General features: G+C 37.3%; 1 protein-coding gene across 3 annotated transcripts in view; it reads left to right on the plus strand.

Moving 5' to 3' along the window:
* LOC150103434 (lon protease homolog 2, peroxisomal-like) overlaps nucleotides 1–27,463 on the plus strand; it is a 641,828-nt gene that overhangs the window by 220,196 nt on the left and 394,169 nt on the right. For all 3 annotated transcript variants that reach the window (XM_090397545.1, XM_090397547.1, XM_090397544.1), the window contains exon 7: nucleotides 2,270–2,321. In XM_090397545.1, coding sequence (XP_090253671.1) covers nucleotides 2,270–2,321 — 52 coding nt within the window. The remainder of the gene's footprint in view (nucleotides 1–2,269; nucleotides 2,322–27,463) is intronic.

Raw genomic sequence — 27,463 nt, forward strand, 5'->3', positions numbered from 1 at the left:
TGATAACGATGGCGAACCTTCATTACTGGCCGCCATTTTCCTACGCACAGGTGCCATATTTATCTGTGACGTGTTTTGTCAAATTAAACGTTATAACACACCAAAAATAGACGCACTAAAATACGCAAGTCAAACAAAACAAAACTACACAATATTAAGTAATTTGTATCGATAACTGAAAATGATACTTATCTTATCTGGAGCTTGCACGAACACTACTCATTACGAATTCATCTAGCGGCGACTTCCCGACATAGATTATGTTATAAAACACTTTAGTACACTAACCACGTTAATAAAGCTCTAATAATATACCAAAATTAAACACTTAAGTCCATTAAATTGAATCCAAAACACCAATAAATCAACAAAAAACACAAATCTGTCAGGAGCTCTCCGATAGCACGTCCGTTCACCAGCTAGCTTCGACACCGATTTGAAAATATATGAAAGAATGATCATTAACTCGGTTAACATACATATTTTTATAAAGAATTGAATGACTAGAACCAAGATTTAAGTAAAAAGGTTTTAATATAAAAACACAACTAGTTTCGGCTTGTAACAGCCTTCATTAGGTGACATTATAAAAGAAAGAAAAAAGAAAAAATCTTTTCTCGGCTAATCCTAATGATGAAAACCAAAGTCACAAGGTCTGCTGGAAAAATCTACTAACATCTTCCGTTGCAATAATGAACTAGAGAGAAAAAATCGTGGAATCTAGAGAAATCATCTTCAATCCTTATCTAAATAATAACTTGAGCTACAACCTCCCAGATTGTCATTCAGCTGTAATCATGTACTGGTGTTCATGAGATGCTACTAGCACACACTTTCCCAACAATACAACTAATGAAAGAACAGCTTTAAATACAACCACAGCGATTTAGTGTCAATTATACATAAAGACTCTCTATGATGTTCATAGTTTAGTTACGCTTCAGTGTTTTAGTGTTTTTTTCTTTTTTCTTTCTTTTATAATGTCACCTGATGAAGGCTGTTACAAGCCGAAACTAGTCATGTTTTTATATTAAAACCTTTTTACTTAAATCTCGGTACTAGTCATTCAATTCTTTATATATATATATATATATATATATATATATATTTTATTAAAAATAGATTAAATGACTATAAGCCAAGAGATAAAAATAGAAACACTATTTTAATTAAGTAGACTGCACGACTATTTTCATCTTCATAGAAGACTTCTTTGGGTGCATAACAAGAGGGAACTACCAACAAACATTATGAAAGACAAAAAATATATACATTAAAGCATTATTTCTATGCTAGGCAAACGTGCCTCCTCTGTGAAGAAGAAGATATTAACAAAGAACTTCAATTTCTTCTTACACCATTCAGCAAAATGGTTATTCAAAACAAACAGTTAATAAGCTACTATTTAATCCACCTCCTCACCATGCTGAAAATAGAATAATGAAAAAATGGCCACACATCCCTAACATATATCAGTTCCATTTTTTGCCAAAATTAGTCAAAGTTCTTAAAAAATATAACATCCAGACTTCTTTCACTCCTCTTCTGAAACTCTGTTCCTTGCTCAGTATGTCCATAAAAAAAAATAAATAAAAAAATAAAAAACCCTGAAATATCTCAGTATTTGCCTTATTTGGTGCAACTGCAACATGTCTTAATTTGACCAAATGGAAAAAATCCATCGAATTACGTCTAGAGGAACATAAGAGATGTCATATATGACAGAACCAGAGCTAGTGCTCTGTCAAACAATGTCCTGAATTCTGCTGATGCTAATGAGGAAAACTCTGTCATTCATCCAGTCTTATGGGACAAATCGGAAAATATCTTTCAATGCTATGATGAACTGGAAAGAAGAATTGTAGAATCTAAAGAAATCGTCCTCAATCCAATACATCTCAACACTAACCTTAGCTATAATCTCTCAGACTGTCATTGCACTGCTATTCAACTTTGGCATTCATGAAACCTTGAACGCATGCACACACCCAACAATGAAGAGATACACAGAACAGCTTCAAATTAATACGTCCCTCTTGTTATGCACCCTATGAAGTCTTCTATGAAGACAAAACTAGTCGTGCAGTCTACTTAATTAAAATAGTGTTTCTCTTTTTATCTCTCAGCTTATAGTCATTTAATCTAGTTTTAAAAAATATCTCTCAATCAAGTAAATCAGTTCTATCATATATCTATATATATATTTTTTTTTTCTTTTGCATTTTTAAATGTCTTTATTATTTTTATTATATATTTTAAACTTTTTTAGGGATGCTGATATGCCTGACCATGCTAGAAAGGTTGCCACCAAGGAATTACAGGTGAATAGCCTTTTTAAACATTTACCAAATAGATCAGCTTCATGCTGCTATGAGTTATTCAAGTTATGATTCTCATAATATTTTCAATTAATAATTTATTTGATTTTAGCTGGCTTTTACATTTCTAAAGTAGGTTTTGCATATTATATGGTGTTAGATAGTAGATTAGTAAGCTGAAAGAAGAGATTGACTGTGTAAGAGGTATTAACAAGTTGTGCAGTAAATCAGTATCTCAGATCACTAGCAGTTACCAATAGGGCTTTAAGCCCGTAATTATTAAGTAAGAAATTGAAGATTATGGAATTGGTTTAAATGGGAATATGCAGTTCACAGATGGGGGGGGGGGAGGAAGTAAAGCTGTGAGAGGTAATGCAGAAGTTATAGTGTTACAGAAGGATTTCAGTTGATTGCCTGTTTTTTTTTTATTATTTTTTTTATATTATTATGTATTCATTTTCTTTATAATCTGACCCACAGTGCCTTGTGTGGGCAATAGTGTAAGAAGAAAGGGGGAATCTGTTGACATTTTTTTATCCAACAGCTGAAGGTTGTATTGCTTGTGGAAGGTAAAGTGAGAGAGGCTCTTCCAAAGAATGAAGAATAGATTGAAAGAGGAGGTAGAGAAGTTGGGTTGGCAAGTTCCAAACTGTATTGTAAATGGGTGTTGATTAATAGCAGCTCTTGTTTTAATAATTTTGGCATAAAGTAGAGGAATGATTAGTGGCCAATTCAACCTGTTCTACAGGTACTTTCACCGTCTGTCAAGTATCTGTAGAATAGGCATAATGTGGAAATTAGACCAATATACCATGAGAGGGATTGAAGTGGATTTGTGAGCAAGAGAGGGATCATTAATTAATCAGATTGCTCTCTTCTGGATAGTATTGACAGTTTATATAGTTAACAGCTGCAGAGGTGTGAAGTAGTGACTTCTTGAGTGGAAAAGTACATAGTGTTTTGGCAGCGGCAGAAGCTATGGCTGAGATGTGTTTGTGCCTAGATGGGTGTATATCAGTCCAAGAAGGGAAATCTGATCATGTTTGGATATCAGATATTACTAAAAGTAAGGGAAAGGGATGGGAGATCTTTCTTGTGAAAGATCAGATACGACTGTTTTGGTGATATTGAAGTTTACAAGGCTATCCTTACCCCATTGTGGACTTTACAACCATGTGATAAATAATTATTTTAATTTTCAGACTTTTCGACCTTCATATTAAGGTCATCATCTGGAATATACACGTGTGTATATATATATACAGAGACAAGCTAAATTAAATTTCACATAGTATGCTGAAGAGACAATGATTTGATCAGTGGTTGTTCTACTGGCCTGACCTCTAGTGAAAATAAAATAAAATTACAGTAAAGTGAAATAAAATAAATTAACTACATCAAAGCTAGATTCTATTTAAGACAACATCAGAGAAGCATTCTTTAATATAGATAGGTTTTTACAGTGAAAATGGTGTCCTAATTTAACATGACAATTGTTATACAGAGGATGATCGGTTAACGAACATAATCCGTTGAAAGATGATATTCGTTAACCGATCATCGATTTACCATAGATTTTTATGGGAATTTGATTAATTCATTCTGGAGACCCAAAAAAAAAAAGTATATGATTTCTTATTATTGTTATTATAAATAAACATAGTAAGAAATTATATAATTTTTTATTTTTTTTTTGGTACACAGTCTTGCATTTTCATCAGTCATGTTTTTTTTCCCCCGTTTGTGGGGCGTTAAAGAATCTGTCCAATGTCAATTGCTTTTCTCTCTTATGCTCAGGAATATTTTTCTCATCTTTCGTGATGTAGGTACAGTTCGGCATGCACTTCCAAAATAAACCAGTTTCATCACAATTGAAAATTTGTTGTGGACAATATCCTTCTTTTTTAATGAATTCTTGAAATTTGAGACAGAACTTCTCAGCTTCTTCTTTATCTGCACTAGCAGACTCACCGTGCATTACCACATGTTTAATGCCAGATCTCCTTCTGATCTTTGCAAACCATCCAGTGGTAGCCTTGAATTCTATCTCCTCATGTGACGAATGTGGAGTTTGTTTCTTCAGTTCTTCAAAAATTTCTCTGGCCTTCTCTTGAATGATAGTCATACTAATTACATCTCTTTTCATTTCCCTTTCTTTTATCCAAACTAAAAGCAATCTCTCCATTTTTTCATGGATGGAACATCTTTGTTTCTCATATGTGATTTTCATTACCCCCTTAGCTGCTTGAGTCTTCTTGATTATATCTTTCTTAGCTAAGATTGTGCGTACTGTAGACTTGTTCAAGCCATACTGCCTAGCAACATCAGACATCTTCTGCCCACTCTCTACCTTGGCTATTATTGGTTTCTATGGTGAGCACAGTTCTTGACACTCCACTCTTTTTAGGCTCCATAATATTATCAGTTTTTTTTTTTTTTTTTTTTTTTAATAAAGAGTTCAGAAAAGCACTTACAAAAATTCAGAGAACAGAAATCAACTAGCACACAAAACGGTTATGTATACAACTGTCAAAGTCTCGTTCCAGAAACCATTCATAGATGGCACCAAAATACAGTTCTACAAATTTTACACATAGCGTCGCTTTTTCTTGTTTGTTTTGTGAGGTGTTCATTATCCGAACATGCGTTAGTTGTCCGAACATAAAAATCTTTCCTGAAAGTGTTCGTTGTCCGATTTGTTCGAGGTCCGAACTGTTCGTTAACCGATCACCCACTGTATTAGATTTAGGACCCTGGATTACCTATTGTTCTATTTAGAATTAACTCTTAGGGAGAAAGTTTAAGTGGGTAGAATATGTGTCTTCCATTTGTTTGGGATTTTTGTTAAGATTAGGGTGATAAGAATCTTCCAGGCCTCCTTAAATTTACTTTCATACCATGTTTCGGTGTGATGTAAACAACAGGTGCTTTTCCAGTCAATTCTATGTAAAGTGTTCAGGGCATGATCAGAAAGACCAGCTTGACCAAGTTATTATATTTAATGTGTCATTTATGTTCATTTATTCCGATAGGAATTATACATCCTGTTTCCCCTATATAGGGCAAATTACAGGTGCAATGAATACGGTATACTCCCAGGGTTGGCCAGTGTAGGAAGTGGATCCTTGGATGTGTTGAGTAAGTTCTTTAATTTTGCAGGAGGTTTTAAGGTTGTAATTTTGTAGTCTGTTTATTTTGTCTGAGATCCCTTTAATGTATGGAATAGTTAGTTTTATTATAGTCTTGTTTATTTTTGTTTTTAAGTGAGGTCTTGTACAGAATTTTGTTGATAGTATTTTGTCTGTAACCATTTTATCTATATGAAAGAAGAAAGAATGTTTCTCTGATGTTGTCTTAAATAGAATATAGCTTTGATGTAGTTAATTTATTTTATTTTATTTCACTTTATTGTAATTTTATTTTAACTAGAGGTCAGGCCAGTAGAACAATCGTCAATCAAATCATTGTCTCTTCAGCATACTATGTGAAATGTAATTTAGCTTGTCTCCAGATGGACCTTAATATGAAGGTCGAAACATCAGAAAATTAAAATAATTATTTATAACATGGTTGTTGAGTCCATAATTTGTGTAAAATGAATGCTGATCACTGTGTAATGCTAAATGAAAGGAAAAAGGAGGAATAGAGTACACTATTATTTGCAAACCTAGGATAGGATTTGAAGTTTGTAATAGGATTATTTATATACAGGAGAAAGAGAGTTGGTGAATGTACAGAACCCTAAGGTACTACTGCATTGCAAGGAAATCCGAGGAGAGGGAATCATCTACCATGCTTGTAGTGAGCGACCAGTGAGAAAGTTGGCAATTCTGTTGCAGAGAGTTGAAGGTGCTCCATAGAGCCAAACCTGATCAGGTTTGAAATATTAAGAGTGACCACCTGAGTTCCCTCAGATTTTTAAATGACTTAAACACAGGTTTGTGTGAAGGCTAGAAGATTGGCTATGGATTGAGTGTGGCAGAATCCATAATGCTGGTCACTTGCTAGTGGTAGGTCTCCAGATGGTTGGATGTTGGTGATCTTCTCCATAGTTTTTGAGAGAGCAGAAGTGAGAGCAGTTGGATGGTAGTTTGTTGGCTGACTTTTATCATCTTTTTTTGGATGGGTGTTAGGTTTGGGGCACAAGTTTATAACACAGTGGGTGGAACACCATCAGGGCCAGATGCCTTGTTTGTGTTCAGGTTATTGAGGAGTCTTCAAATTGCGTTTAGAGCAGTGGTTCTTAACCTGGGGTGTGTGCACCCCTGGGGGTGCGAGAAAGCATTTCTAGGGGTGCGATAGAAGTTTCTAAATTTTGACCCAGATTCGATGGACGACAGCTATTAATAAAAGATGATCTTATTGAAATATGAGCCAATGCATATTCAAATGGAATTTGAAAAACTGGACTTAGAACAATTCTGGTGTACAACAACAGTTAGAACCTTATCCCAACTGGCAAAAGCAGCATTGCAGACACATTTGCCACCTACCTGTGTGAAATGGGATTTTCATCACTTTTGCACATAGAAACAAAAGCCAGAAATTGCTTAAATGTAAGTGATGACTTATGCGTGGCTCTTTCAAAAAAAGAGCCTTGCTTCAAAAGTATTATTATGAATAAAAAACAACAACATAGCCATTAAAAATTGAGATATTGTTTTGTATTTATGTTTATTTTTCAATAAATAAATTATCTTGCAATAGATGTCATTTCTTAAATAAAGAAATAGAAACACATTTTTCAAGGGGATGCGAGAACTTATTTTTAGATTCAAGGGGGTGTGCCGATCACTAAAAAGGTTAAGACCCACTATTCTAGAGGAAGACTATGGATGGCATGGATTGAGCAGTTCTTGGTAAAGTGGAGACAACTTTTCCCTGCTCATCAATGCTGGAATTGGAAAAGTAAAGCCAGTTGTTGACCTTGTCTTCAGTGAAGTGACTATGGTACTATCTGGATGTGAGAGTTGTGGAGACATGGATGGAAAAAAGTTGCACCCAGTGGTCTTGGCAAGGGACCAAAAGGCAAGTTTGCAATGTTTGGTCCTTTCAAAATCTGGATTTGTTGTTTGTTCTTTTACATCTGTTGTGAGTTGTGATATAGGTAAAATGAGCAACTGGAGTTTTGGTCTTGATCTGATTATAGTATGCTGAGGTTTTTTTTTTATTTTTTATTGTACTGTGTTAGTACACTTTTTTGAAAAATCAGGCTTAGCTGGTGAATTTGGATTTAGGGTGAAATGAGGAATTAAGACCTTCATTCCTGTGAGGATGATTTCTGTCATTCGGACTGAGCATGTGTTTGCATCAGAAGAACTGAAGCAATAGTCAGACAGTGGAAGGGAAGAGTAGGTCACTGAGGTCGACCATCCCATTTGGCACCCTTGTAGTGCAAAAGGACACATGACCGAGAACTGTTGGGCTATTCCATGCAAACGAGATGTGCATAAGATTGTAGTTTGAGTTACCAGGTGAACTGCCACCTACAGTATATGTAGAAGGAATGCTTGTTAAGAAAAGATCAAGTGTGTTGGAAGATTAAGGGGGGGATTAGGTATTCAGGTAGAGAAATTGATAATCTGTGTTAAATAATTGTTAATAGCATACTTCATCAACCCTTTTACTTGATTGGCAAAACTGGAGAACAGAAGCCAATTTGAGTTATGGACATTGAAGTCCCCAAGAAGGATGAATGATCTCACTGTTCATATCTTTTGACTATAAATAATTGAGCTTTAGAGAGAGAGAGAGGTAGTTAAAAAGATCAGAATGATTATTGGAGTTGAGATAGAAATAGCAAAGTGAAGCGACAATTTGGTTTGGGGAAAGAAATTTTGAGCCAAAGCAGATTAAACAGGGTTATCTGAAGTTTTGCAATCTCTGCATGGGATATCATTTCTGATGATTTGCATAAGTGCCAACTTTGTTGCAGAAGGAATTGTCTAATGTGTAGTTTGGCATTTGAGATTGCCAGTTTGTTTAGATGACTGTAAGCGATAGTGGTAGTGCACATTGTAATGTTGCTGTTTAGTCCACACATGTCGCAGTAAATATGGAAACTGTTTTTGTTGTAAGAATTATTGTTGGTGTTTTATTGTGAGAGAATTTTTAAAATTATGCTTTATTGAGTATTCCATTATATGTAGAGAGCAAGGAGATATAAGGAATAGGGGTCTGCAATGATAGGCAGCAGACTCACAGACATGCTACCCACATAGAGGGAACCCAGTTTCCTGTCTCTATGTGGCTTTGACAGTTCCCTCCTGCTAACCACCATACTTAGTGTCATGAACTGGCAAAGTGGCAGCATGATTTAGCAGTGGCTGATTAGGAGGTCTATGGATACCTGACCCTTTTCTTTCACGTTTCTTAATTTTCCCTTTCTTTACATTTACTCTACAACTGTACATTTCAAATGCTTCAATTTTTTTCTAGTCTTCTGCTGTAAAAGTCCAAACATGTTGAAAGGCTTAGATGTTGGTGATTCCTCTGTATACTTCACAGTAAAAACAGTACTGAAGGAACAAAATTATTTCTTAAGTTGCTAATATTTCACTGGATTTCAAAATCTTCAGAACACCACTACATACATATATATATATGTAAGTGCATCTGTAGCACAAATGGAAAAACTACAGTGCAATGTGCCCTTCAATTGGAAAAGGCCTCAGTTCAATTTTTGTTGTGATGAGAGGAATCTTTATATGGGCTTTTTCAGTTGAAGGTGGGTTAGCCTATCTCATACAGAGGTAGTAGGGTTTTTTTCTCCTGTAAACTTGTGTTTGTCATCCCATATACAGACAAATCAACCTTGAAAACACACACAATTTACAGACATAAGAAAACTAGTGGTGGCAGTAGTAGATGGCATTGGTGTAGATGTTCGGTATGGTTGGCAGACTTAGTGGTGGATATGGAGAGTTGTAGGAGTAGGCGCCCTCCGCTCGATGAGTCTTTGGACTCCTTGAAAGTGTCATGTAATAATAATAATATATTTGTTATTGAGCTGGAAAAAAAAAGAGAGGAATTAATGTCCTATATTGACACCCTCTAGTGGTGAATAAAAGGAAGTTTACTTAGATGTTAAGTTACAGGTAGTCTTAAAGTGACTGTGTCCCAAATCTTTCATAAATGAATGCAGTCATACTTACTGAGGTTAGGGAAATGATTCATAGCTGATGCTGATTCTAGAAATAATCTCTCAGATGTTTGCAGTACAGTGATCTTGCACAATCTTGTATGCTAGTCTAGAGTACATCAATTGTCCAGAGCACGATTGACCACTTTGGCTTGTCTTGATAGTAAATGTAAAATTTTTTTTTCAGATGTACCTTTGATACAAGTAACTGAGCTATCTGTTGATAGCTAATGAGTCACTTTCATTCCATTAACATTTGTTGTCTTCTGTGAATAATGTATAATGAGTGCTGTGATAAAAAAAAAAAAAATCCTGCCAATTGCGAGGCTCATGGTGTGATATGGATTTCTTGGCGGAAAACAATAGTTCTGCAAAAATTCATTGACGACTGTGTACGGTTTATAGGCCTAACGTGATTATTATTATTATTATTATTATTATACGGGCACCTCCATGGAGTCTGAAGACTCATCGCAGGAGACCCAGTCTATCAAACAAAGCACTCACAACTGGCTCTGGTAACCCATTCCACTCATTCACAACTCTCCAAGCAAAAAATCTATTCCTCACACCCCTACTAACCAGACCTTTTATATAACTTCCAGGGATGACCTCTTGTTCTGATCCCTCTAGCCAAGTGCTGAAACATTTCCCCTGCATCTATCCTATAAAACCCTTTAAGCAACTTAAATGTTTCTATCATATCCTCTGTTTTTCTGCTATCAGTCAAATTCTGTTATCCATGCACCTCCAATCTATCCTTATAGGGAACATTCCACAGGCCACCCACCATCTTGGTCACTTGCCTCTGAAAATCATCTCCACTGCTTCCTCATCTCTAAGAAACCCAGTGGACCAGACTTAGCACAGTAATCCAGATGTGGGCGTATCAAGATCTTATAAAGAGGAATAACAAGTTCCTTATCTCTACTTGTTAATGTGTTCTTCAATCGCCAAGTAATCCTATGGGCAACTTTAGCAATATATCCTCTAAACTTTAATGCTCTGTCTACCACTGCCAATAACAAGTTCCTTATCTCTACTTGTTAATGTGTTCTTCAATCGCCAAGTAATCCTATGGGCAACTTTAGCAATATATCCTCTAAACTTTAATGCTCTGTCTACCACTGCCACCCCTAAATCTCTAGCTTCATCTATTTCCTATAGTACAGTACCATCAATATGATACACAGCTTGTAATCTATTTATCCAAAAATGCATAACTTTACATTTTTCAACATTAAACTGACACCCTTTAACTTTTGCCCATACTGACATCCTATTTAAATTGCTGGCCTAGTTGGCCGAGTGGTTAGCTTATCCGCTCTCCAGCCATAAGGCTGCGGGTTTGAATCCCGCCAAGGGCATGGATGTTTGTTATTGTCTGTGAAAATATTAGTGGTGGTGGGTGGTAGATGGCATTAATGTAGATGATGATGATGGCAGTTGCGATTCATTGTAGTTAGTGGACTGAGGGTGGAGATAGAGCTGTAGAGTAGGTGCCCTCCCTCGATGAGTCACTGGACTCCCTGGAGGTGTCATGTAACAATAATAATAACAATGAAATCCTTCTGCAAGCTCTCCACATCTCTGTGATTAACTTTTACTCTACCTAATTTTGCACATCAGCAAACAACTGAATATTTCTTTTCAGGTTATTTCCTATATCATTTATGTACAAATTAAACAGCAATGGTCCCAGCACTGAACCTTGTGGCACACCCACTAGTCACCTGTTTTCACCTTGATTCTACCCCCTCCATATACCACTTTCTGATATCTGTCCAGCAGCCACCCTCTTATCCACTTAACCAGTGTCATGCTCATCCCCATTTGTTCTAATTTGTGTAACAGTGTTCCATGTAGTATTCTGTCAAATGCCTTTAAAAATTCCATCAAAATCATCATGTAGTCATTTCCTTTATCCAACTCAGCTTTTACTCTATTATAAAAAGTTAGTAAATTACTAAGGCAAGAACTGACCCTTCACAAAGCCATCTTGACCCTGATACAGTATCATATTTTATCTACCCATTCTTGAATTCTCTTTTTTAACAATTTTTCTAGTACTTTTTCCACCACACCTGAGATACCATTTGGTCTATAATTTGCTTCTGCAGTCTTAGAGCCTCCCTTATGTAAAGGAATTATTTTGCCCTCTTTCCACTCCCTTGGAACTCTACAGAGCTGAGAAGAGCCTAGCCAAAGGTATTACCAGTTCCCTTGCACATTATCACAAAATCCTAGCTGATATCCTATCTAATCCCACAGCTGTATTTACATTGAGATTCTGCAATATCCTAAGAACCTCCAATTCATCCACCTCTGTTCCCAGATTAGTGTCTGTGACGTAGATTAAAGCAGTAACCACACTACACTAGGATGATATATCCTTGCAAAGTGGTCACTCAGTAACTCAACTATTTTATCTGCTTCTGTCTCCTCTCGACCATCATCACTCATTAAGATTAATCTTCCATAGTCATTCTTCTTACTTGCCACATAACAAAAGAACTCTTTTGAGATTTCTTTGGCCTGCTCGGCTGGATTCTTCTTATAATCTGATTTTGCCATGCTGGTCATCTCTCTCTTGCCTGAGCCTTGTACTGTTCATTAGTTTGCTTGTCACCTTTCTCTTTATATAGCTTCCACAGCATTTTATTCTTCTTCAGCTCATGCTTAATGATATTATTCATCCATCTAACTCCTACCCCTATTAACTTTCCTTACTCTAGGTATACAATTTAATACCGCTTTCTCTAGATGACCCTAAACTATATTCCATGCACTACTAACATCTTTACTCTCCGGTGTTTATATTTTATATATTAATAAATAATTAATATTTAAGATAATTGGTTTTTTTTAATGATTACATAAAATAAAAGTCTCCCAGATCTTCAAGAGAGAGAGAGAGAGACAGTCATTTCAATTTAAATTCGGTCAGTGTAAAATAGCTTCACAACTTTCTTTAAAGAGGCGTTCATATTGAACCTGCATTTATGAAGGAGAATAGCTTTATCCCACTGGATATTATGGGTAGTGTTAATACTATGTTGTGCTAGAGCAGACTTCTGAGGTTTGTTGTAATCAATATAATATTGATGTTCTTTAATTTTTTTCCCCCACAGAACGGCCAGTTTGTCCAAAATAAGAAACATCGCATTCACATGGTATTTGGTAAATGCCAGCCAAAGATAGAGATGACAGTTTATCTTTTGTAGAAGGCAATAAGGAAGAAATTTTGTTGATAGGAATATACGTGGGAATCAATTGGTACTTTTTTAAAATTCGATCTATAGGTTCTGAGATTCCTGGAATGTAGGGGATTGGAACTCTGTGGACTGTTGAAGAAACCTTAGGTATTGGAACATAAGATTCAATTATCTGTTGAATTTGATTAGGGTGGTAATTATTAGATTCCATTAACTTTTTAATGATGGAAAGTTCTTGTTGTAAGATTTCTGGAGAAGAGCAAACTTTATGTGCTCTATTAATTAGAGATTTAAGAATGCCAAATTTTTGAGATGTGTGGTGAGCAGACTTTTTATGAATATATCTGCCAGTAAATGTGGACTTTCAAAAGATGTTTGTAGATAAGGTACCAGAAGAAATTCGAGTAAGCAGGATGTCCAAAAATCATAAAGTACCAGAATTTTCCTTTTCATGGTGAATTGGATATGAGGGTGAAGGCTATTTATCTGTTGTAGAAAGGTGGAAAGCTCATCTTCAGTGACCAAATGGCAAAAACATCATCGACATAACGATACCAATGAGATGGTTGACGGTGAATAGATGAAAACATAGTCTCTTAGAATTGTTTCAAAAAATAGTTAGCAAAAGGTGGAGACTACCCAATGGCAGTACCCTCACCTTGTTTGTAGAACTTGTTTTTCCAACTAAAATAACTTGAATAGATATCAATTTCGAAAAATTCATAGATGCAGTTTCAAATATGTACGCCTCTTTAAAGAAAGTTGTGAAGCTATTTTACACCGACCGAATTTAAGTCGAAATGACTGTCTCTCTCTCTCTTGAAGATCTGGGAGACTTTTATTTTATGTAATCATTAAAAAAACCAATTATCTTAAATATTAATTATTTATTAATTTCTTTCATTTCCTAGCTCATGACAACAATGTATTTTAATAGGTGATCCACCGAACATTCGTTACTTGTATTCCATTCCTATCTGTTTGTAACACTGAAGATGTACTATTAGTTTTAGTATGAAATAGCTGTACCTTATTTATGAAATAAAAGTTATTACTGTGGACCTGCGTGTTCTTTAATAATTAAACTAAATTTATTATAGTCTAACCAAGTGGGAAAAATCTTCCAACATCGCTCCTGTTTATTTGCACCAGTCAGCATTTTTGGGACATATCTAGCACAATTTCTTATGTCTTGGCTTTTCTGTCAGTTTCATGAATGATGAAGCATGAAACTTCCAGGAATTCAAAAGAAAGTTTTATAATTGTGAAACGATGATCTCGTAAATTATCATGTTTACTCTTTCCACGAAATCATCTGTCAATACTTGGGTGTGACTTGATCATGAACATTGTTGTACCCTTCTTTAAACAAATGACACCATTGCCTAACTTTACTGTATCTCATTACTCATCTCATTTGCTGATGACCGCATCTAAATGGTTTTGATGTTAAGTGAGAGCTTTGTTCACCGAGCATGCTGAAGTGCAAATTCAGGGAAACTTAAGCAATGAGGTTGGAAGAAAGTGAGTTTGTGTGAAGGCACCCATGAAGCAAGTGAGCACGAGAATGACCAAGTGAGGAATATAGTCTCTCAAGCAAATATATTGAATTGGGTAGTAAATTCAGAAAGGAAAAGTGGGCGGGGGACTAAAGGGATGCTGCAGTTTCTATATACTAATGCCAGAAGTATCAGGAACAAGAGGAAGGAATTTTTGGCATTGGTTAGTGCAACCTTGCTCAGTGCAAGTTATAGACATTAGTGAGACTTGGTTAACAGCAGATGATTTAGTTCAAGGGATTCAGTGTGAAGGGTTTAGTAATTTCAGGAAAGACTGAAAAGATAGGATGGGGGGGGGGGTACTGCTGATGATAACGGATGAATTGCAGCCAAAAAGAATAGGAGATGGTGGGAGGGTGGCTGTTCATTTGATGCAATCTGGTGTGACATTAAGGCCGGTAAGACAAAATATACCGTTGGTTGTTGCTATAGGCCAGGGAGTTCCACAAATGATCTGGAAGGCATGCATCATCAAATTAGTACAGTGAATACAGATCGAGTGATTATTATGGGGGACTTCAACTATGGAGATATAGACTGGAGGGAAGAAAGATCACATGGCAGGAAGGAAATATAATTTATACACCTCCTGAGGGATAATTACTTAAGGCAGCATGTGATGGAAGGGACTAGGGGTGGGAGAGTATTGAACCTGGTCACAGGATCTGAAAAAGCTATCCATAATCAAAGTGACAATGTTGCCTCCAATTGGTGAAAGTGACCATGCAGTCTTGACTTTGAAGATTGTAAAACATGAAGCATATTCTATCAAGAAGGGGTATTTGTAGAACCACAAGGCTGGTAGTCAAATTCTAGCTTCTTAGAAAGAAGCTAAATATGTACCATGGTACATATATGTAGAAATTAATATATAAGACATTATGCTGTTACCCCTCATATGACCCACAGTGTCATCCGAGGGGTAACAACAACAGCCGTGCCTCAGTTAACTTCATGGACTACAGCATTGTTATTACCCCCCCCCCCCCCGGATGACATACGAGGTGATATCAAAATGTTTCGAGAGTAGGTTGGTAACACGCCAACAGATGGCAGCACAAGGCTGTACACACAGTCACAGGGAGCACCTACCTACATAAGTCAGTGTGCCAAAAGACATCGTCCTGTGTACATTGGGAGCTGTGCAATGGATGCTATTCTGACCACTTGCATTACCACATCTGTGATTTCATCATGGATAGCAAGTTAGAACAAAGAGCAAACGTGAAATTCTGCATGAAACTGGGCAAATCTGCCACAGAGACGTTTGACATGATTCAGCAAGTTTACGGCGATGCTGTTATAGATTTTATTGTGTGTTCTTCTGCTTATATCTTTTTTATCATTTATCTTATTTTATCTTTTTCACAGTTGTATCTATCCACACAATTTGGCCGATTCTTAGAATGATTACGTATGTTAACTAAATTGACAAAGGATTGACTTCTGAATAGAGTCTGATCCTCAGCAATAACGGTCTGGAGTTACCTCTTAATCGGGTTCTGGCAATATTTATTTGTTCAAGCTGCACCAGCCAGATCCCTAGGTTAGAAATTCCTTTTAACCAAGAAGTAACCCTCAGAAAATATACAAAATAAATCAATCCATTAATTACTCCTTATATCAATTTTATCTATCTCTCTTAAAACACTTTTAGATTGCAGTCGTGGTCTCTGTCATATATTTCTCTCCCGCTCAGATTCAAATATTAGCAAGCGGTGCATTTGATTCAAATCAAGGCACAAAACAGGTTAATATAATCAAGATACATTTATTAGATTCAAAAGGTTACACATTACGATAAAAACACTCAATAGGAATAGAGTTATCCCAAGTTATAAGGTTAGACATATCAACTGTAATTCACATATCACATCTAAGAATGGGCTCATTTCACTACACAAAATTCTAGCTAGCATCCCTTTAAACATCTTTACTATCTTACACATATTCTTAAAACATTCACATCGATAATTCTATAGATCATTCCTTATGGCTAATTAGCTACTATTCATTCAGACAAATATTAAAGAAACAGCTATTTGGTTCTAAACATTGGTATCTAAGATATCACTGTAGTCCTTCATACAAGTTTAGAGTTATATAACCTAACATCTAGTTTCTTCTATAACACATTATTCTGTTCTTTGTTAACAAAGGAATTATAAAGGGTTTTACATTACCACATTCCTGTAACGTATTCCACCTATCCTTTCTTTATAATTTCCCTCCGAATGTTCGATCTCGTCCTTGGTGATTATAACTCACGGCTAGGTATGGCCTTCTTTGTTCTGTCCTTTCATCGCTTTCTCGACTGGAAACAGCATTGATTGAATTGATCCACATGGATATATGTCGCGGCCTGTTTCTTCAGGCTTACTCAGAAAAGTACCTAATATTTCTTTGTCTATTCCTTCTGCCCGACATTGCAAAACAACAGCAGAGAATAGCTTCCCGCTATCGACTAGACCTCGAACTGGAACTCTTCCCGACTCCACCGGAACTTCTCCAGCAACTCCAGATGAAAAATCCTCAAAAAAAGCCCGGAATGGGGGGGGGGGGGCAAACTGTTTTATACCTCATATCTCTAGCTCCCTCTTTCACTCAAAACTTTCTGCCCGACTCCTGTTTCATTCCTATCTTCCTGGAATCTTCCGTACGATTGCCACGTCTTCCCGGAAAAAAAAAACACTGTGCACGTGCCATTCGCACGTAAGCAAATTGCCATGGGCTACAATTTATCCGAAGTTGTCGTTAATGGACTTTGATCCTTCCTTATTATACTCTAACATATATCTTTATAGAGAAACTTCTTACATTATAATCTTTTTACAGAAAAATTACATCTTTCACCTTTAATTAAGATTACAATGTTTGTATTAGTACAATTCTTTAAACAGAATTGGTATCTTCACTTATTTACAAGCATTCCCCTTTTAGTTTTTTCTTTTTCTTGTTAAATTCTGAATGAGATATTTCTTAGAAAAAATATTTTCATTCAAATGCTGCAATGAGTCGTTCAAGGTGTTTTGAGTGGCACGCGTGCTTCAAGAGCGGAAGAACATCACTGGAAGACGATGAGAGATCAGGAAGACCTTCAACGAGCTTAACCCCCCAAAATGTGAAAACCATTCGGCAACTTGTGCTTGAGGATCATTGGAGAACACTCCACAACATTGCTGCCATTGTCGGTGTGTTCATACGGAACAATCCAGGCAATCCTCACGTGTGATATGAACATGCAGCGTGTTACTGCTGAGTTCATCCCCAGGCTGCTGACCCAGATGCAGAAGGAACACCACGTCAAAGTCTGCCAAGAACTCCGTCAGTGTGCCATGGATCATGTTGAGGATCATTACCGGTGACGAAACTTGGGTGTATGGGTACAACCTTCAGACGAAGCAACAGTCTTCACAGTGGAAGAGCCCATCCTCTCCATGACCAAAAAAAGCAAGGCAGGTCCACAGCTCGACCAAGGGCATGCTCGTGTTTTTCGACATTCGGCATTGTGCATCGAGAATTCGTCTTCAGGGGCCAAATGGTCAATGCCGAGTTCTACTTCCAAGTTTTGAGGTGTCTAAAGGAGGACATTCGGTGAAAGTGACCAGATCTGTGGCACTTGAAAAACTGGATGCTCCATGATGACAATGCACCCTGTCACCGAGCTCTCCTCACACATGAGTTTCTCACCAGAAACAACATGATTTCACTTCCGCACCCACCCTACTCGCCAGATTTGGCTCCTGCAGACTTTGCCCTCTTCCTGAAGATGAAGATTCAGTTCAAAGGTCACTGTTTTGACACCATTACAGAGATCCACCTCGAATTGCAGAAGGTGCATGACATGCTACGAAAAGAAGACTTCCAGGACACATTCCAGAAGTGGCAAGAATGCTGGGAGTGTTGTATTGATATGCAAGGGGACTATTTTGAAGGTGATAGTGTGTAAACGTAGATAAATAAAGTAATTTCTTGTAAACAGAACTAATCTCGAAACTTTTTGATACCACCTCGTATGAGGAAATAAGCAAACGAGTGGCTCTGCTTAGTGGTGGGGTGAGTCTGCCACGGGGGTAGAGCCAACGCTGAGAGTTCTTCTCAGTGGCAGGGTGAGTCTGTTACTGAGGGGAATGATGCTGAGTTTTTGGAGTTTGACCTGTACTTGAACATTTAATAAAGGTTGAAACCGGTCTGGGTTGTGGCCCTTCCTTAATGCATAGTATTATACATGTCTGCAAGGAGATGTGCTTTGCATTATGGGAGATACTAAGACAAGAAGTGATGAGTGCTTGGTCCATCTTTACCACGAGTTGCCTCAGTCCTGAAGATACTTCAGGCACAAACTTTGTTTGCTTACACTTGGATAAAGGATTAAATTAAATTTATTATAAACAGGAGCAAGTGGAATAAGTTTAAAAATGTTTGGAGTGTTAAAAAAATGGAGATAAACTTTTTTTTTTCTTCATATCATGGCCGGTAGCAAAACACGGATTTCATACACCAATGTTGAGTCAAAACAATAATTAATGCAGTGTTGCCATTAACTCCCCCCCCCCAAGTCACCATTGGTCAAAAAAATGATAATGATGACCACTGTCCTCTGAGACAAAAAAGGGATCGATCTTCCTCATTGATTTTCTTCGGCAAGGAACCACAATTAATTTTCATGTTCTCTCTTTCTACCAAATCATCTGTTGCCACACTTTGCTGGCCACTGCACTCTCCATTCTGAACATAGTTGTGCCTTTTTTTGAACAAATGATACTATTGCTGAACTTTACTGTCACTCATTACCTGTAAACCTTATACTGTTGGTGAATTTCTGCAGCACTATTGTTTTGTGCCAACAAAATCTGTATCGTGCCACGAACCTTGCAACTAGCAGGATTTTTTATCACAGCACTCACTATAAAATATTTGTCCCCCCCCCCTCCCATCTTGGTGATGAATTCTGAACACACCTTACTTTCTGGATGCACCTAGAATAACTGACGAGCAATAGTTTTGTTGCGATCACATATGTTGAATGAAGGAGTAGATATAGGAACATGCAGTTTTTTGTCTGTTTTATAGCAGTTATAGATATTGGCTTAAAATGTGTGACAGAGACAACTGAGTTCTGTGGCAACAGCTGTATTCTTAGAACATAACCATGGTTCTATGTGTAAATGTTTTGAGGGATAGCATACTGTTGGGCTAGATGATGGTGTGACTGCCCATGTAAGCACCTTCTGGTGTGTTTGTAGATTTTCTGTAAAGTGAAAAAGATAATGAATCATTTGGAAGATGTGTAACTAGGATTTCTATGAAGAGTATACCATTGGCTTTTTTTTTTTTTTTTTTTTTTAATTTGCGTGAGTGTATTTTTGAATACTGGCTACTTCAACGTTCTGAAATATATTTAAATGTATGTTGGTGCAGGTACCACATAGCAAGTACATCATGTATTTGACATAGCCAGACTTCATTTGAATTTAGTAGTGTTGAATGCTTTCCTCTGTAAATGTTCTGTGTAGAAAGTTAAATGGTAAGAGGGGGAATGACCATTGCAGTCAAATACATGCATTTTTTTTTCTTTCTTTCCAAGTAAAATAACATTAATGTACGGTGAATTTGAATAATTTGGTATAATTCATAAACAAGTTTTAATTTAAATGATTTAAAGTTTTCTGTCAGTGGTACAGTAGTAAATAGATGATGCTATCATCATCATTATGGCAAGTCAGGACTGGTCAACCATACTCTGGTTACCCTGTTACAGAGAATTAAATAGAAGAAGACAGCCATGCAGATAGGAGTTGCTTCAAGTCTGAGAGACTCTTTCTAGAATGAGCATTGACTAAGAAGCACTCCCCTAATCTCCGAGTATGACTGCATTCATTTACCAAAGATTAGGGAGACAGTCAATTTAAAACAACCTGTAACCTAGACATTTCTGAATCAACTTCTTTTTATTTTGTCTTAGAGGATGTCATGATAGGTCTTTAGTTGCTTTTTCAGTACAGTTTGAATTGCTTCCAGAATTTTTAGATGTTTGGAGTAAATTTGTTGGATAAAAGGTCTATATTATTATTATTATCCAGGCCTCTATGGAGTCAAAAGACTCATCGTTGGAGATCGTTTTTAGGAAATACAAAGTCTATCATACCACTCCTTGAAACCATTAACTGTCCCCACTCCAACCACTCTCTCAGGCAATGCATTCCAAGGTTCGACCACCCTCCATGCAAAGAAACCACTCCTCACCTCTTGCACACAGCCTCCTTTTGTAACTTCCAGGGATGGCCCCTTATCATCATTCCTTCCCACTGTTCCACCAAGTGAAAGAACCCTCCAATGTCTACCATGTAACTGCCTCTCAACAGTTTAAAAGTCTCAATCATATCATATCACTTCTCTTTCTTCTATCCACCAAACTCTGCAGTCCACATTCCCTCAGTCAATCCTCATAACTCACATTATACAGTCCTGAAACCATCTTTGTTATCTACCTCTGTACCCTTTCCACTATTGTTCTCAGATTTGGTCCCCAATCCTGGGGACCAAATCTGAGAACCTTGTCTCCCCTACCTCATCCAGTACAGCTCCTTCAATCAAGTACACATCCTCCCATCGATGGATCCCAAACATCAAGACTTTACATTTTGCTGCATTGAACCAATAACCTCATTTATTTGCCCATCTGTCTAGTTTATTCAAATCCTCTTGTAGGGCTGCCACATTCTGCACTATTACTGATAACCCTTCCCAACTTCACATCATTAGCAAACAATTGAATGTCCTCTTGCAATCCATTGACAATATCATTGATATAAAGATTGAACAATACAGGTCCCAGTACTGAGCCCTGTGGAACCCCGCTTGTAACCATCTGCTTCCTTGATATTGTCCCATCATACACAACTCTCTGATACCTATCAGTCAGCGAATCCTGAATCCATGTGACTAACCCAACATTTAAACCCATGTGCTGCAACTTAAATATCAGCTTATCATGTTGCACCCTGTCAAACGCCTTTGCAAAATCCAAAAAAAAGGCAGTATATGCCTTTCCCTCATCAACTGCTCTTGTCTTTATTATAAAAGACAATCATATTACTAAAGCAAGAGTGCTCCTTAACAAATCCATGTTGATTCTCACATATAACATTACCCTCATCTACCCAATGCTGTATATAGTCCCTCACTAATTTCTCCAAGAACTTAACAACTACTGATGACACAAACAGGTCTATAATTAGACACTTCCAGTCTGCTACCATCCTAATGCAGCGGCACTATCTTACCTTCCTTCCATTCCCTGGGTACCTTTCCTTCAGGCAGACTTTTATTGAAAAGCCAGGTCAACGAAGCTGTCAGTTCTTTAGCACATTCTCTCAAAACCCGTGGTGAAATACCATCCAGTCCAACAGCTTTATTGGTATCCAGAGTACTCAGTATTTGGAACACACTCTCCTCTTGCACCTCTAGCAGCAACAAAAAGACTGGAGTCCTGATTTTTGGCGCCCTCTATCTGAAAAAAAAAAAAAGATACTAGTTTTTTCTTAAGATGACTGTCTCCCAGATCTTAGGCAAGTTAATACAGCCATATTTGTTGAGATTTGGAGTGTGTTTCAGGGCTTCTGTCGCCTCTAAGAACGATCTCTCTGACTTGTAAGAGCTCGGTGTAGTACTTTTGTGTTTTTCCAGTTGATCCTGTGTGCAAGGGTATCCAGAGCATGGTCTGCTAGGTCCAAATTGCCATAGTTCTGGCATATATAAAAGATAATTCTGGACGTATCTTTTGTGTTTGCTGATGCGGATGTTCACGACCTGCCTCCAACAATAGCCAACAACATACGTTTAGATGTGGCCAACATCCTAATCAAGTCCAAGCCTCCCAAAAATAATATCCCATATAAGATAATCATTGCTATAAAAGAGCTACAGAACAACAGCCAGATTATCATAACAAAAGCAGACAAAGGAAATGCTACCGTGATGATGGACACAACAGCATATTGTTGTGTCCCAATTTACTGATTTTTATTCTAACTTGTAATTTCCTCTCATCTATGTTCTACTATTATCTATGCTCGAGATATCACCAAAACATTTACTAATACTTAAGTTATTTCTCCCCTTAGTATCCCTAATATTTGTATTATACTGCACCTTTTGGGATATTTAGTTTGAGATATTATATACAAAAACAAGGAGAAAGAACTAAAATATGTCAGAAAGTGTAACTATATTGCAGTCGTGACACTTTATCTCGTTTCTTCACACATTAATTTCCCGCGTGATTAGGTTCGTATTTTTCAAGTGGTGCATTGGACAGCAATTTCAGACAACCTTTTTATTATTGAACAAAGGTTTATTAAAATCTTTAACATGGTAGAATTCAAATTGTAGTTATTACTCAATTCAATGCTATACTAAATATTTACAAACTGACATTAGCTTATCATAAATAATTAAGCTGTGATCCTATAATGGGTATTGCGATCATGCCGCCATACACATTCAACACATAAGTTCATATGATATGGACATATAAGATTAATTCACACTATTTAACTATCCAAACTTAAGTAGCTTAACTAAGCCATTTACTGCACTAACACATAACTATGACATTTAAACTTTCTTATATAATATAATAGACATGCAAAATTCTCAGGACACTTAATTACTCATATAACATTAACACTAGCCAGCTTACTTTCAATATATTCTGTCATATACTAACGTCCTAGTATTGTTTTCTTGGTCACTTCAACAGTTCAGTATTAGAATAATGATAACTAATACAGACGAAGCTTAGTTAACATGAGATATAATTTACAGTACCTTTCTTTCCTGAGTTTTCCATATGGGCCTCTATCTTTTTCTGATTGAAGTATCCTGGTATAACCTCTCCAATAATCTGTTTCTCCTATGTTCCCTTTTGAATTGAACTATGCCTACGCGGTCTTTACCTTTCGTTATTCAGGACACACTTTGAATCGTCTAAATAACGGCTGTACAACTCGCAACGTGGATATCGATTTCTTTACAGCTTTCCCTTCTTCGTAGTTGTCACTGAAGTTGAAACACAACGAATATGCTTTCTTTTCTTTGACTATATGGCATTCTTCGCTTCTTACATAGGAAATACGGAACTGAAATTCCGCTCACTTTTGTTTCCGTGTTGTGACGACAGAGATATAACTCCAATCTCGCCACTCAGGAAAACACCGTGAAACCCATACGAAGGAGCTCGTGAAGAACTCTCCTGGAACAAAACCAAAAGCCAAAAAGCTCTTAAAAGCCTAAAAAAAGTCCTGTTGGGGGGGGGGGGGGGTTCCAACCCTTTTATACTGGCTCTCCTAACGGCACCCTCTTTAACTTCTTTTCTCCGCCCCTACTTGATTTTACTTCACCGACCAATTAGGGTGGCGTTTTTTTGCCAAACGTCCTTTGGTCGGCAAGCCCGTAATGATGTCTCAATCCGGGAATCAGCCCTGAGCGATAGTCTGTTGTTTTTCTTTTGCTAGCCTCTAACTTAATCCCCTTTCCAAAATTTCTCTATGAATTTACTTAATATTTTAATCTCTAGCCTCTCACATACCATCTCTTATGACTAATCCTTTTCTGTCTTATTTAGTTAAATTTTCTCTCTTATATCATATTACAACATTAATATATTCCTTCTTTTTTTTTGTTAGTTAGTTCAACAAACACCTTTATATTTTATATATTTTATTGGATGCAAGAATATTTCTACACAGAAGTACTACACAGAAGCTCTTACAAGTCAGAGAGATTGTTCTTAGAAGCGACAGAAGCCCTGAAACACACTCCAAATCAACAAATATGTGGCTGTATTAACTTGCCTAAGATCTGGGAGACAGTCATCTTAAGAAAAAACTAGTACTTTTTTTTTTTTTTTTTTTTTTTTTTTTTTTTCAGATAGAGGGTGCTAAAAATCAGGACTCTAGTCTTTGTGTTGCTGCTACAATTTTGTTTAACTATTCCGTTGATTACACCATGTTGTTATAGTCTCACGTATTGTGACAAACTGTGTTTTTTGTGCTCTGAAGATGCTGGTTATAACACCAGCAAAATATCAGCAATAAGTTAATAAATTAATTATTTACTTAATTTCTGTGTTCTAATATATACCATTAAAAAATAAACAACATCCTCCAGGATGAAGTACTCCAATAAAGTGCTCATAGAACAACTCCACTCTGTCCTCTGCATCAGTCACTCTATTCCCATTTTTATCCCACAGTATCATTCTTCCACAATCGTTTCTCTGCCTACTGGCCACATAGTTAAAAAATTCCCTAGGATTTTCTATGGAGCTTAGTGCCAATCTCTTCTCATATTCCAGTTTTGCCTTCCTCACTATTCTGGTCACTCTTCTGGCCTGAGTCTTATATTCTTCGTGTATCTGTCCTCCACTCCTCTCCTTGTATATCTTACATAATCTCTTTTTCAACTGCAGTTCCTGTTTGATATCATTTGTCATCCACTTTACATCAAATTGTGTCTGCTTCTTCACCCGTGGAATACCGCTTACTATTGCTGCTAACAAATATTCTTTCACAATTTCCCAAGCACTAATGATATCCTGGCCTTCCAATTCTGCCCTCCATGGAACTGCCCCCTAGTTGATACCTAAGACTACTATAATCACCCACCTTATAATTCCACATACATTCCCTTTTCTTTGATACACCTGCATGTCTGTTCATTTTCCAAGTCAAAACCACATGGTCACTCTCTCCAACTGGTGGGAATGATGTTATCTCACTTATTATCAGCTCTTCTGATGCTGTGACCAAATCCCAAACTCTTGAACCTCTTGTTCCCTCCATCACATGCCGCTGAAGACATATGTCCTTCAAGAATTCCAGAAATTCTATCCCCTTCTTACTACTTGCATTTTCCTCTTCCCAGCTTATACTGCAGTAGTTAAAATCTCCCATAACAATCATTCTTCTTGCACTTGCCAAGCTCAACTGCCTAAACATCTCCTGGTCCCCACTCCTCTGTGCTCCTTGGTTTATAGCAACACCCCAATAAATATCCTATCTTGGCCACTTCTACCTCACACCATATGCTTTCAAAACCATTTGTGTCACTTCCATTCAAAGCCTCTACTCTAAGAGGACATAAGTCATCACTTATCATAAGCGGTACTCCACCACCACGTTTTCCTTTCCTATCCTTCCGAAAAATGCTGTACCCTGCAACTTCAATTCCAGTTATTATATCATCCTCCATCAACCACATCTCAAAGATCCCAATAATTTTTGTCCAGGTTGATGCTATCAGCGCCACCAATTCCTTTGTTTCGGATATCCTGGCATTATTATAGAGCATAAAAATATCACTGCTTCTATACCTATCATTGCCCCCTCTCGACCCCCGCCCCCTGGGCTCAATGTTTCCTGACATCGTCCCCCAAGCACCCATTCCCACAAGTGGCCATCCCTGCTACCATCCACTCTGGGAATTCTAGTTTCCCTGCATTGACACACTGACTCATTCAGAAAACAACAATCTTTCCTGATGCCTTTGTCCTTCCTCATTCAAATGCAAGCAGTCTCTAGCATACAGTTCCCTTCTGTCTTCAACCCCCCCCCCCCAAGCATCCATGTATTCCAACCCTCTCTTCTCACACATTCTGGCTATTATGTGATTCAGTATTGCTGAGCTCGTCACTATCATACCTGGGCAACACACTCAATCTTCCCTCTCTGCACTTTCTTTTGCACAACTTCAAGCAAGAATCTCAGATCTCTCACCGCTTAATTTACACTGCCTCTCAAGTCATTCGTACCCACCATCACAATCATCTCATCCATCCTTTCACCCCTCTTAATTGCCATAGCCACATTTTCTGTTGTTCCTCTAGGCAAACACTCCTCAGGCATCCTATCTTGCACACCACAGATCATTGAGTCACCATACATTACACCTCTCCCCATTCCCTCGCTCCTACTGTTTCCATTCTCTCCTCCTCCATCACTCCCATAACTCTCTATCATTTCCTCTCTTCCACTTATCCTATTCTCTCCTCTTGTGGAGAGAATAGGATAAGTACACCTCTCTCTCTTTCTCTCCTACTGTTTCCATTCTCTCCTCTTCTAGCATTCCCATACCTCTCTCTCATTCCCTCTCTCCTCTTCTATCATTCCCAAAATGCTCTCCTCTCCTATCCTTCCCAAAACTCTACCTCTCTCCTACTCTGATTCACCTTGCATTTATCTCTTCCATTCTCCTCATCTCATCTTTCATACTTCTCATCTCATTCACAAGACATTCCACCTCCTCTTTCAGCCCATCTATCTCCCTCTGCAAGTCAGTCATTCTAAATAGAAATTTAGAATTGAAATTCACTCTCCCAAACAAAACCATCTCCGAAACTTTCACAGTCACTCACGCCTTCCACACTATCGACTATTATTTTCTCATTCATATTTTTTTCTTCATTTTCTCCTATCACACTACTTGTCTTTCGATATTCATTTCCTGTTCCTGGAGCAACTACGTCAGTTATTGATATGTCTATTTCATTTATATCCTCCCATCGCCTGCATTTTGCACACACTCACCCCCCCCCCCTCTCACCAGCCACATATCCAACTCCCGAGACGCATACATGCCACAAAGTCCCTTATTATATTACTTATAATGGAGTTCCTAAATGGCAGAGGACTTGGCGATACGCCATTTGCGACTGCAGCTGAATCTGCCATCATTCCTTACTTCCGAGGAGCTACTAAAGTAATTATATATAAAGGCTAAATAAACACTGTATTATATATATATATAAACTCTAAATGTATATATAAATGCTATATTCATCTATACCAAATAGCGAATAACTTATCTTTGCTTCTGCTGCCAATACTTCCAACTGTGACCACGCATTCTCAATAACTCAAAAATAACATGATATGTAACACGAAACTCTAAAGCAGAACTTCTAAACAACGCTTGTGTTATTGAGAAAAAAAATGGAGCACAATTCACTATACACCTTTTAAAAAAACACTTTTTTTTAACAACAGCTCAAATCCACCGCCATGTCCTGATGGATTGCATTTACATGAATTTGGAGTTAGGTGTCTTGAGAAAGTTTGTTTGGTGGGAGAACAAACATGAAAAATCAGGAAAATTAAAACTATTAGAGAGGATGCAGGTGAATATTTGTGCAGGCTCTGTTGAGGTGAATGAGTGTGAGATTGAGAA

This window comes from Typopeltis vanoorti, chromosome 9, assembly GCF_054136105.1.
Source record: "Typopeltis vanoorti isolate ZY-2024b chromosome 9, IOZ_Tvanoo_1.0, whole genome shotgun sequence".
NCBI classification, from domain to species: domain Eukaryota; kingdom Metazoa; phylum Arthropoda; class Arachnida; order Uropygi; family Thelyphonidae; genus Typopeltis; species Typopeltis vanoorti.